The sequence below is a fragment of the Platalea leucorodia genome, assembly GCF_965183815.1.
Source record: "Platalea leucorodia genome assembly, chromosome: 12".
NCBI lineage: Eukaryota > Metazoa > Chordata > Aves > Pelecaniformes > Threskiornithidae > Platalea > Platalea leucorodia.
Genome location: NC_138834.1, coordinates 13,411,111 through 13,423,643, shown reverse-complemented (window position 1 = coordinate 13,423,643; position 12,533 = coordinate 13,411,111). Strand labels below are relative to the sequence as shown.

At 51.6% G+C, this 12,533-nt stretch overlaps 1 protein-coding gene across 3 annotated transcripts in view; it reads right to left on the bottom strand.

Annotated features, from left to right (window-relative positions):
• The window catches only part of NOS1 (nitric oxide synthase 1), a gene marked incomplete at both ends in the record, with an annotated part of 39,075 nt that extends 35,272 nt beyond the window's left edge, over nt 1-3,803 (bottom strand). For all 3 annotated transcript variants that reach the window (XM_082325416.1, XM_082325415.1, XM_082325417.1), the window contains one exon: nt 3,076-3,803. In XM_082325416.1, coding sequence (XP_082181542.1) covers nt 3,076-3,803 — 728 coding nt within the window. The remainder of the gene's footprint in view (nt 1-3,075) is intronic.
• Nucleotides 3,804-12,533: the final 8,730 nt, after the last annotated feature.

The following is a 12,533-nucleotide window of genomic DNA, read 5'->3' as shown; positions in this document are numbered from 1 at the left end:
CTGCGAGCCAGACCGGCTTTGACAAAGTGCTGCAGGCTGTGAAAGTCAGCACCAGACGAAGACAGAACAGGATTGGTCCCGAGACGAGCATCTCCAGCTGGATTGATGGTCAAGTGGTCCAGGCTGCAGGTGTCAAGCTCAACCTTGAGCGAGGTTTTGCACCCTCCTGGGGTCTAGGTAGAGCTCTATTCCTGTTTTGACTAACGCCAGCTTTGCTTGCTCCCCTCCAAGCCTGGAGAAGTCACAGCCTACAGCGTTAGAGCTGCATCAATCTGATAAAGCTTGCTTATTTTTGGGGGCATTTCTTTGGCCAACACAGTCTCCACGGTTATCCGCTCCCCATCGCTCCCTGACCTTTCTGCACTTCTCTTATGGACCAAGCAAACTCTCACTGTAGAAGACCTTCACGATGCCCCAGCTCTGTCTGAGACCAAGCAGAGGAGATGAATCATCTCCAGCACGTCGCAGGAGGCGGAGGAGAGGCGGCTGAGAAATGCCCTTTACCCTGCAGAGCAGCTCTTGACAAGTTTTCCCTGCAGTATATCTCCTTTCTCACTTCTCTGCTCGAGCCCAAGGCTTCTCACTCATACAGAGTCCTACCGCAAGAGCGAGGCTACAGCTTTTCATCAAGCAGAAGATTGAAGAATAATTTTGACCGAAAAGTGGATTTTCAGTCCCAAGGTACATAGATTATGTAGAATATTTTTTTTAAAGGATATTGAAAAATAAAGTGAGTGGAGTTTTGGTGAAGTACCCACTTCGCTAATATTCTTGCTGGTTTGAGGTCCTTCAGTTTAAGTGAATTCAAAGTGTTTCAGTTTAATCTCTTTAGGAGTAGAAGAGAGTCCTCAAAGAAAAAAAAAAAAAAAAATCACATTTTTCATCCTTTCCCCCAGCCGGAGCAGAATTTCCTCGGAGAACCTGCAGCTGGTGGGACAGGATGGGGACACTGGGGGACACGATTTGAAGGGCGAGGCTGTACCTTGTATCAATGCTTGGGATTGTGCCCTCCAGGGGCTTCACCAGATCATGACCCCCCACTCCATCGCAGCAGTCTTAGCAAAAACAGAGGGACAGATGGGATTTTTAAGCACCCCTGCACATATTGTTGGACCTGTAGTCAAGCACAAACCCTTCAAGGTCTCAATTCTTTGGTTGCTTAAACTAGGTTCCCCCAGGGGTGAGTTGGTGCTGGATTAAAGGACGCGCAGTCCGGGTGGGTAGCCCTCAGCCTTCCAGGGAGAGTGCCAGGCTCAGGGGGTTAAATTGCCTCCTATTGCACAGCAGAGACAAAACCCAACGATTTCTGAAAGCAGCCAAACAAAAAAGCAGTGTGCCGAGACCTGGGGGAGTGCGTGGCGGGAGGGGACGGCAGGGAAGGATGTCCCCGAGCGCGCCCTGTCCCGCTGCTCTTCCCCAGACATCTGCCACCCGCCGCCGGCGCCGAGCTGAGCTGATTTTTTTCCTCTGACTCAGTGTGACCACCCTAATGGGCTTTGAGTAACCGTGTCCTCCGCAGAAAAAAATGCACAGTTTGGGAGAGAGCAGAAATGACGGTGCAAAACCAAGTGAAAATAAAAAAAAAAAAAAAAAGAAGATGGAAAACACGCAGTGTGGGTGTTGGCTTGTGATGGGAGCAATCAGGAGCTCAGCCTGGGCTCTGCCGCTGAGCCGGGCAGGGAACCCACCGCAGGGATCCCGCTCCTCTGCAGCCAACAGCTCTGCCTTTCATCTCTCATTGTTTGTGATAAAAAAAAAAAAAAAAAAAAAATTTTTTTTTCCCCCTCCCTAAGAAAGCAGGTGCAGCAAGGGAACCTGAAGTCCTAAATCCCTCTGTCACTGAACTGAGATCACCAGCTTCAGTGAACCCTCCTGAAAAAGCCTCCTGGCTTTTACAGCCAGTCAATAACTGAGGGCAGCCACAACCTGCTGCGGCACTTGACACTGCTAAAATGTGTTCGGGGACTTGGGGAAAGGCAACAGGAAAAGGCAACCCATCATTGCTAATAAATGGCCAGGAGGCGAGAGAGCTGGTACCAAAAAAAAATAGCTACTAACAACACTCTTGCAAAGCGTGAAGGGCCACAGGGAGCTGCTTTGGCTCCGGAGCGATGTTCTACATCTCAGGGAAATGCGAGGAAGATCAGGAGGGCAACAGCACACACATGGCCCCTTGCAGAAGCAGATATCAGAAATGAAGCAGTTCCACCCGTGTGAGGGGACTTCACCCTCCTCAACAGGACATGGGGCAAGCGTCCGTATGTCCCCACCCCTGTTATACACGCATACGCATATTGAAATAATTAGCTTGATCTAAGAGCGGAGGAGATGAATAGGCAGCTCTGCTGTTGCATTTCAACAAGGGATGGCCATTTCTGAGCTCTTGATGGGAAACATTTTCCCCCTTCCCAGAAGATGGGAGCACCCAAGGCAGGTCCCACTGCCCTTGCACTGAGGTCCCCTTGGCTTCAGCTGGAGCTGGACCAGGGCTCCCCTCTCCCCTCCCCAAAGCCTGACTGCCAAAAGCACAGAAGGTTTCGGAACGCATTTCTCCTGGGAAGCATCGTACTCTGCCGGTCTGACCTTCCTTCTCCCTCTCCAGCAGTTAATCAATAGAAGATTTCAAGGGGAGAGCTCCAAAGCAGAATAACAAGGACAGACAAAACCATAAATCTGATTTGGCAGGTGGGGAAACTGAGGCATGGGGTTTTGTTTAAAACTTAAAACAAATGAGATTGAAAACATGTAACAGAAACAAATCCTAGCCTAGCCCACGATCCACCACATCGCATAGCTCAGCTTTCCACGAGACATTACTTCTGCTGTCTCCCTGCTGTTTCCCACGCTTACATCTTTCTCTGTCTCCCACCATCTACTCCCAATTTTTCATTCCTTTTATCTTCCCCTCATCAACCGCTTCCCCCTTATTTTGCATCCCTTCCTCTCCATCTCCATCCTGCTGCATGAGACAGCAGCCGTTTCTGGAGAGGTGCCCACCAACACCTAAACCAGCCGCGTTGGGTAGCCAAAACCAGCACATTTCACCAAATGTAAAAAATGTATTTAGGGACCTACCAGTCCACCTGGACTTCTATATCTCTTGTCTCTACCTTGGAGGGTGCATCTCCATCGCTGTCCTTACTGCTGCTCTTCAGGAGATCCAGGACGGGCTCGATTTCTTTGAGCAGTTCATTGTCTTCCACGCCGCCGTTGAGGCAAGGGTGACCACAAGCACCCTCCTTCCCCTTCCCAGCGTCCTGTCCTTTGCTGCCGGTAACGATGCCGTTAACGTGGACCATCGGCTCCACCTTCTGCCCGATCTCTCTTGTCCACAGGGAGCCCATGGTGCGGTCGGCTGCTGGCAGCGGCTGCTCTTTGCCGTGCAGGCTTGGGTTGGACAAGTCAACCGCCTTCGAAGTCGGGCAGAGGGGTCTGGTGACACGGATGGTTTTCGGTGTCCCGTCACCTGCAAAAGTGGTCTCCAGGTGAGTGGTGAAACCCTCGGGGCCCCGCAGGATGAGGACCACGTAGGTCTCGGAGGCGATGCTTCTCAGTATCTCCAGCGCGGTCTCATAGCTCATGTCCACCAGGGGCCTGCCATTGACGGCTAAGATGATGTCCCCAGCCTGGATGAGGCCACTCTGCTCTGCAGCCCCTCCGCGGATCAGGTCTGAGATGATGACGGGTGGCTTGCTGACGCGCTCCTTCACCAGGAACCCGAGGCCGCCCACCTTGCGCTTGAAGAGCCTCACTGAGATGACGTTGGGCTGTATCTGCTGCACGCTGAACACATTCTCTTCCATGGCAACCCCCCTCTTCGAGCCTGCAGATCAGGACCTTGACACACGTTCAGCGCAGAGAAATTTGCTGTCCGAGATGATTAGCCACGCCGGGGCGGAGAAGGGGCAACTCTTTGGCTTTTAAGCAACTGGTCTCACTGCAAAATTCCTCTGGACTTCGGCTGCAGGCTGGCTTTCTGCAGCATACTCACTGACACCTCTCTCCCAAAGCGATGTCCCGGGGAAAGCAGGGTGTATCACCGGTGGAAAGCAAAGCTAGGGGCAGGGCGGGCAGGGCAGGCAAGGCAGGCAGGGCTGGGCATCGCGTGGCCAAGCAGGGGCTAGAGGGGGCAACATGCCAGCTTCCAGTCAGCCTCTGGTCCTGTGCTGGGCAGAGCAAGGGAGGCAGCCCGCTCGCTTCACCGACATCCCTGCAAATGGTCCACGAGGTTCTTTATCTAGAAAGGAGGAAAAAACAACAAAGGAGAAAGAAAATTGAGATAGGGCAGGCGTAAGTGCAGGCTGAGCACGGGGCTCGGCACGCCACAGACACCCACATGCATCAGCCCGTCCCCACAGATGTCATCCCCCGGGCTGCATTTGGGAGACAGGCTGCAGTCTCCCATTGCTCTGGGCTTTGTTTCCTCCGCTCCCCCTGCGAAAATCGGCACCATCTGTTTGGCAGGGGCCGGGAAAGCACGGGGGGGAGCGGGGGAGCCCTGGGAGGGGAGTGCTGCCTTGCTCGGACCCTCCCCACTTTGCCCCTGGGTTGCAAGCGAAAACCGTGCAAGTCTGGCAAATGGGTAGTGCTGCATAGAGCTCGGTGGTGATTTCTGCCAGCTGAGGATCTTGTCTCCATGTGTTTTCCAGAGTATCCAACAACCTGATGGCTGAGATGGATCAGGGTGACCAGACAGGGGACGTACGTCCCTGCCCAGGATGAAACCTGTTCCATAGGTGCTGTCACACCGAGAGTGTTTCGATGCTTCAGGAGAAGGAGTAGCAGCCACAAGCAAAATGAGGCAGCAGAAGACGACATTCAGCTCCCCTTACCCTGAGTTACAGCCAAGCACTTACAATGGCAAGTGCTTTTAAGCCTGGCTACAGGGATCACAGCCTCAGCCTGGCTCAGCTCCTCCTCTCCCCATATTTCAAGCCTGGCACGGGGATGCAGGAGGCAAAACTAGCACTCCCCCGTGCCCAGCCCTGCCATCCGGCTCTGAACAGTTCCCAAACAAACTGCTTTAGCTGATGGAAAACCATCTAGAGGAGAACATGCAATGAGTTTATCCAGCTCTCGGGGGAACCTCTTGCAGCTGGGCATGACTTTCTACAGCCCTCGCGTGGCTTGGGGAGCCATGTCTCATTGACTTCTGATGGGGCCCTGGTTCTCACATGCCTACGCTTGCATTCGATAACTTCAGCTCCCAAATCCTCTCCGCGTTCCCCTCCCGTTTTTTAGATGCTCTGGAGAACATTTGTCTCCGTGACAGTGTCCTGACATTTAGCAGCAAGCTGAAATGCAGATGCCTTCTTCTCTTTTTGAAACCTAAATTTGGGGGAGAGAACGGAGGGCACTAGATCTTCAGGCTGGAGGCACTGATGTGCCAAGGAAAACACTCTCCTGTCTCCCAGAGGCAGCACATTCAGGGCAGCGTTTGCAACTTCAGGCACCTCACACCGAGCCCCCCCTCTGCCAGGAGCTCCCGCCAACACCCCGATGGGAAAAAACAGGGATCTGAGGAGCAGGGCACTGACACCAGCCCCGGCATTAACTCACTTGAGCATTTTAATCCTCCTGTGACGAAGGCAGCTGCTGACCCCAGACTGGCTCTTGACAGGCGAGTAAAAAATAAAGCAATTAGAGCCCGATAAACCGAGCCAATGGATTTAACCCCTATTGCCCTTCTCCTGCCATTACTCAGCCCTGCAGAACAGTAGCAGCATACAAAGGGTTAAATGCCACCTGAGTAGGTCAGTGGAGAGTCACCTCCTCAAGGGCTAATTAGCCCGGGTGACATAAGCCCTAATTGCTGGGTGACTTCCCACAAGTGGCCCTGGCCAGAGGTCACTGGAACAGGACCTCTGCCAGCCCTGATGGGCTGTGCCGCCTGGTAGGGCTCAGGGCAGCAGAGCAGGACATCTCCTCCAGATCCTCGGGCCATCTGGGGAGGGAAGGTCACATATTTGGGGAGGAAGGAGGGAGGCAGACATGTGCTTGGGCAGGGAAGGTCCTGCCCCTCTCCCTTCCCCAGCCAGAGCCTGCTTTCACTGGTGGCACCGGACACAGGCAGGACCCCAGCCAATTCTTCCCCTTCTTTCGCAGGCAAGAGCCCTCGGGCTCTTTGGTGCTGATGCCAAAGCACAGGATCAGCTTCCTTCTCCCTGCCCAGGGTCTGTCTTTTCCTTGCCCCGCTCCCAGCAGCCCACCAGCACAGTCCCTGCATCCCCCAGCCCCTCCACTGGTCCCCCCTGCCAACAAGGTCACTGCCATCCTGACAGCTGGGCAAGCCACTGATTCACACAAGACTCATTTCTAATGTATTAGCTGACACCGTAAAGACGAATGAGGTTTTGAAAGCAGTCTAAGTACCACATGAGTGCGGGACTGTCAGCTTCCCTGCCCAGGGGACAACCGTGTTATTTGCTCTGAATTAGTCACAGGCTACGTGGTGCTCATGAACTCCTCGCAGTCGGTGAAGTCTGTGTTTGCATTGTGCCCATCTCAGTGGGGCCAGGGCCATCTTGGCGACTGGCCAGCATGAGCCCCTGTCACCACCGGGTTGGCAGGCATCCCCGGCAGCTCCTGCGGGCGGATGCTCAAGAGCCAGAGGAGACGATGCCGTTCACCCCGGCTCAACCACTTACTGCAGTGGAGCTCACTGGAGAGGGCCCTCATCTGCCCCGAAAAGCCAAGAAACTCCAAAGCGTTTACAGTCCCTCACTCTTCTCCCACCAGGCCAATTTCCAGTTCTTTCCTCCAAAAAACTTACAGCAGAGCTTATAGTTTGTTACATATGTGCAGCTCCAGCCTCCCAGAGAACAACATTATTGCTGGGTGCACCTTGTTCCCCATCCCCAAAACCCGCTGGCATCTCAGCATTCCCTACAAGAGGGAAGAGAAGGAAAAAATAGATTCTAGGCGATACCCAAGCACCCAGCCAGGGATTTCTCCAAGACGGTGGTGAGCACCAGCATGTCCCCCTTACAAGAGGGTAACTTGCTCCTGGACCTTGCACGCTCTCGCCCATGGGAGATCGGTGGTCGGTACCTTCCAGCAGCCGGGGACTGGCTGGAAGACAGGGAATGACATTATTTACCTGTTCAGGATTTTTTTCTCCTCCCTCAAACTCAAGCCTTTTCTGTCCTATTACTCAGCTGCTCCCCAGAGTAAGGAAGGTCAGAAAAAAGCCAGAAGCAGAGGGGCAGGCAAGGAGATTAAGGCAACCTGTCTCTAAGCCCCTGACCCTTCTGCTGCTTTGGAGAAGAGTTGGGCAAGCATTTTCATGGAACCATGGAATCATTTAGGTTGGAAAATAACCTTAAGATCATCGAGTCCAACCATTTTCCAGCTACAAAATCTTGCACAAACTCAGAGTGAAGATCGGATGGACAGGGAGATGTTCAGGGCATGAGAAGGCAGCAGGAGACACCTGGGAGCACAGGGGAGACTTCCCCAGCCACCCAGCATGGGTCAGGGCTTCCCCCACGCCCAGCTCCCAGGGTGTCCTGGGACATCTGCAGGTCTGTTCCCAGAGGGGACACATTTCGGATGAAACCTGAAGCATTCAACCCTATGCGAAGTGATGGAGAGATGCTGACTGTTTGCAGCGCAGGTGGCTGAGCTGTGCTCAGCTCTGCTGAGTTCAGTTCTCCCTACGAGCGTCATTAAGAGTCTGATTTATGAACCCAAGAGCAGTAGTACGTTTGCCAGGTCGTACATTTAAAGCTGCTGGAGGTGTCAATGTCTAACTCCTTAAACCCAGTGAGAGCAGCGCAGTGAGCAGGGTTTCACTGGGGGGAGTGCTATTTGGGTACAAACACTTATTTCACCCCTGAAAGACAGCCGAGAGATGGTCGATGCTATAGGCAAAGCCGGGCTTAGCTCCCTGCCGAGCCACCTCGCTTGAATAAATGTCCACGGATGGTGCCGTCCCATTCCCTGCCTCAGTTTCCCTCCCCTTTCCAAAGCATAAAACCAACTCAAATTACAGAAGAGCAACAAACCCTGCAGCGCTGCAAACTTGTAGCACCCCAGACAAGCGTTACGAAAAGCGTTAACTCCGATCTCGACACCGATCCACGCTGACATTGCTTGTTTGGAGGCTTTAATCAGCGTAGGGAAGAGCAGCAGAACAGGCTCCCCTACGGCAGCGACGAAGGCATTCGCTTAACAAACAAGCCCTCTGAAAACCAATAACAAAAAGCTTTTAGAGTCGCCAGATAACATTTCAAGCAACAAACTCCAGCACATATGTTAATTGGATGATTTGATTTAGAAAGCAAAGCAGAGGAGAAATCAATCTTAGGAGCTTAGCACAATCTCTTAACTCTCCCAGCCAGGAACTGCAGGCTACGGCGAGCTAGGATGTACCCAACACCAGCCCTTCGGCGTGGGTACTTGGGTTGCCCTTGCCCTCGCAAATCAATTTTGAGTCTTGTCTTTACTGCGGTAATGGCTTACATTTCTATGTGCCAGCTTTAAATGGATACCATTGTCCTATTTAATTAGTTTTCGTGGGATTTATAGCGTTCAATGAAGAACCCCAGGGCTGATGGATTTATGCCCGTTTAATTTTTATGACCCATGGAGCACCAGTGAATCTGATGAGGAGCAATGGGATGCAACATATGCACAGTTACTGTAAACCTGCGTGTTTGTGCATCTGAAAATGGAGCATTAAAGTGATTCACTGGCAGCCAGCTCGCTCGTGCCAGCAGTTCTACGCTCAACTCCCATTCGGCTCAGACTGACGCTGTAGTGTATCTATGTACGTGGCCTTAATTCTAAGAATACACAGACAATGTTCCCCCAGCTATCTCTAATTATCCACCTCCCACCAACCTTGCCAAAGCCCGCCCGGGAAGGAGTGAGCCCTTTTTCCTTCACAGCCAAACGACATGCTCCGCTTCTCCCTTCCCATCCCTAGCGCACAAGGCTGAGAAGCGGCTATTTCACCTGGGCCACGACGTTTTCTTCACCCCAATAAACCTGATTTACACATAGGAGTGAATAAGAGGCACTTTGCCATCTGTACAACACCATGGTGCCAGTGCCTGGTGTCCAGTGATGCTGCAGAGCTGCTGGACCACTCCACGCAGCCACGGAAACCAGCAGGCTCGGGAAGGATGCTGCCGAAGGGATGAAGTGCCGAGGTCTCAGCCCTGGAGACCCCCTCGCCTGCCCCCCATCAGCAGGGCATGGGTGTTTGCACTGAGAACATGCCTATCACTGGTAAAAGAACAGTTAATAAAATAAATACTTGCTTTCTGATATAAATAAATCTATGATATAATAAAAATGTATGTCCATTCCCTGAGAGGGCTCATTTGCCCCTAATCAGGGGGTTGTTTTCTGGAAAGCAAAACAATACACATTTGCCCGTGGCCATATCGTTGGGCTGAAGCCGTCCCAAAGCCCCGCGACCAGCACATTTATCCAACTCCTGGCACTTGCTTTTGTGTTCATCCCAACCGCCCCTCCCTGGGGAATTAAACAGCCAAGGAAAACCTGGTCTTGCCGGCACAAGCAGCCACCGGCACGCCTTCTAGGCAGTTGGTCTAGATGATCATTGTAGGTCCTTTCCAACTGAAATATTCTATCCTATCCTATCCTATCCGGGTCAGCGTCCTGCACACTGCTAATCACAGAGCAGCAGCGCTGGAGGAGGCAGAACAGAGAAACATTGCTGTAATTTAATGAAGTCCCTCGTCCCTCTCCCCTTCGCCCCATCCGATACGAACGGCACCTCTCCAAGCAGACCACAGGCAATACATATTAATGTTGCCAAGACCACTCTGTTGGCAAAATTCCCTTCTTTTTAGATGACAGAAACAAGGTTTTGGTTTAATTTGGAGTTCAAAGCTTAGCATATTTCAGTAACGCACCTGCCATTTCTCTTTTACTGTTTCGTACAATATTTTCTTGGTGCCTGTGGTGTGCAGCTGAAATGGAGTTTAGATAAAACCGTCAATTCCACCACTAACCCCATCTAAAACTGATGTTCTTATTAGGGCTCAGCCCATCTGTAAAACATAAATTTCACCACCATCAATTTGCCAAGAGGATTGGAATTACACCAGCGACTCCAGTTTGACAAATGGGACCCATGTTAACACAACACTGCTTTGTCCTAAATGACAGAATAGGTAGATAGGAAATAAATGAGCAAATGCCACTTGATGGATGGTCTCGAAATCCAATCGCAGCACGAGAGGGGAATCGTGGGTCCTTTTCGAAAAAAAGAAAAAGGGAATTTAAAAATCGCAGCAGGTTGGCTGGAGCTGTAATAGCTCCAGAGCCGCCAGCCAGCATCAATAAAGTCAGCGGCAGAGCTCTCGGCTCAGAGTCAGTCCAGGAATTAAACTCCCGGCTTGTTTCAGTGGCTCACGTTCTCACCCCCTCCTTTGCTGCTGACTCCCCAAAATCCTTCTAGCATAGCGTTAAATTTTCCTACTCTAACAAGCCAGTGGGAGAAGTAGCCCAATTAAGACACTAAATAGCAATAAACCTTATTGTCACTGACTTTCATAAAGAGTGACTCATATCACTATTTAAAAACCTCGGGAAAACATCAGGCTCCTCACAGCACAAGCCTGGATTCCTCGGTCTGGAGGCACGAGCCTCCTGCCAGGTCCCTGTGAAAGCCTGCTGCTGAAAAGGCTGCAGGATTTTCTCTGTCCCCTGAGCATTGCTACCACCTCTCTTCAACATCGAAAGGTGCAGGACGACTAGAGGTGCGATTCCCCACCGATTAATCCGGTACGTGGAGTCAAAGCAGAGCTCTCGCCCTCTTTGCACTGGCATCCTCGGTGACTACGCAAGGCAAAAAGCAAAGATAATTTGTTCCCCTGAGTTTCTGTCTGCGCTTTTCTTAGGGTTTTGCATTAACACTTGTTGCCATAGTATCAACGGTGGTGGCAAAGTTCTCTGGGGGCCTCCTGGGACCCGTTCCTTGTCCCACGGAGGGCTCTGGCTCTAATTCGAGCAGGATTGGGGTAGGGGGATGTGGAATTTTCTGCTTCCTAATTTTTGCTAAAGGTGCTGCCGGCAAGAGTGAGGCTGTTCCTTCGAAGCAGCATCAGCCACATCATCCTCACTCCGCCAGCGTCCTCGAACATGGGGCTGGGTGTGGGGAACTGTGGCAAGAAAGCCATGAGTGCCTGAGAGAGAGGAGTGGAAACGGGCCCTGATGCTCATCGGTTCCTGGGGCTTTTTCCCTTCCCCCGTGGGACAGTCCCATGCTGATGATGCTACCTTTGGCTGAAGCAGCCCCAGTCCCTATCTTGAAAACAGAGTTTTTTTCCCCGGGGATTTTGGCTTCCCAAGACCCTGCTCCTCAATCCTGGCATCATGGGGAGACGCAGCAGTGGGGCAGGCGGTCACTGAGCCCTTGACCGAGACATGCCAGGGATGCTTCCAAGTACGTGTTCATTTTGATGGCGTTTGGGGATGAAGGATGGGTCCTGCTCTGAAAAGACTGAGCTTTCGTGACTTTCAAGGCAAGGAAGAACTGCACATTTTCAGCATGTCTGAAAACATAAGCCCGAGACTCTGCAAAATGGGATTAAGACAAGCCTATCCTAGAAGGGCATTGCAAGATCTCGTTAAGCATTTCTGAATTGTCATGTAAAAGAGAGGCTATAGAAAGAGTTGCCTTAGCATAAATACCTCTGGTTTTGTATATACACACACAGTACTTGCAGGTTTCCACGCTCTGTGTATAGAACCAACATACTGATAACATCTGGGCTTTCCAGACCACGTGTTTCTCATGCCCACAGCCAGATCCCGAGCACTTGCTTGGCATCCTATCAGTACTTTGCTTCGCTTGCTTTCCAGCTGCCGTGTAGGGTGGCAATCGGGGGTGCGTTGGGTCAGGTATCGCACACAGCCCATCGCAGAGTTAATTTGGAACAAGCGGATGGAAGTAAACACGCTTTCATCCGGCTTCAGCCAGACAGTGGCTTACAGAGCCTTCCCTCTTCGGGACACAATATGTTTATTTTTGGCTACGTACGAAAGATCAGATCGCGTATATAGATTTGATTTAATGCACAGATACAATCAGAACAGCGTGAGTCGAGCAAAGGCATTTTAGCTTCACTTGGAGCCTCCTGTCAAAACTAGTCCCTTGCTATCGGGGTTGTATTTCTTTAGTAAAAATTGATGGTATCAACAAGTATCAAACAATATTCTCGTTACCCAGGAAAGGTAAATGCTAATCTATGCGAGCTGAGCTCATGTGACTTATCAGTTACTATATATAGTTGTTTTCAGGCACTGATTTAGGCAATCTGGCAGATTTCCTAAGCCTTTGTACAGATACACTACGGAAATGGAAAATACAAAATACACGAGCAAAGCAGGGGGAAAGAAAAATCCGACAGGGCCAAAATGTCCCTGAGAGTCAGGGAGGACCGAGCCCTCCCCATCAGCAGGCACACAACATTAATTGCAAGTGAGGATTCAGCCCCAACCCCTCTGCCTAAGATGGCCTCTCCGGTACTCGCTCACGATTGCCACACTGACAG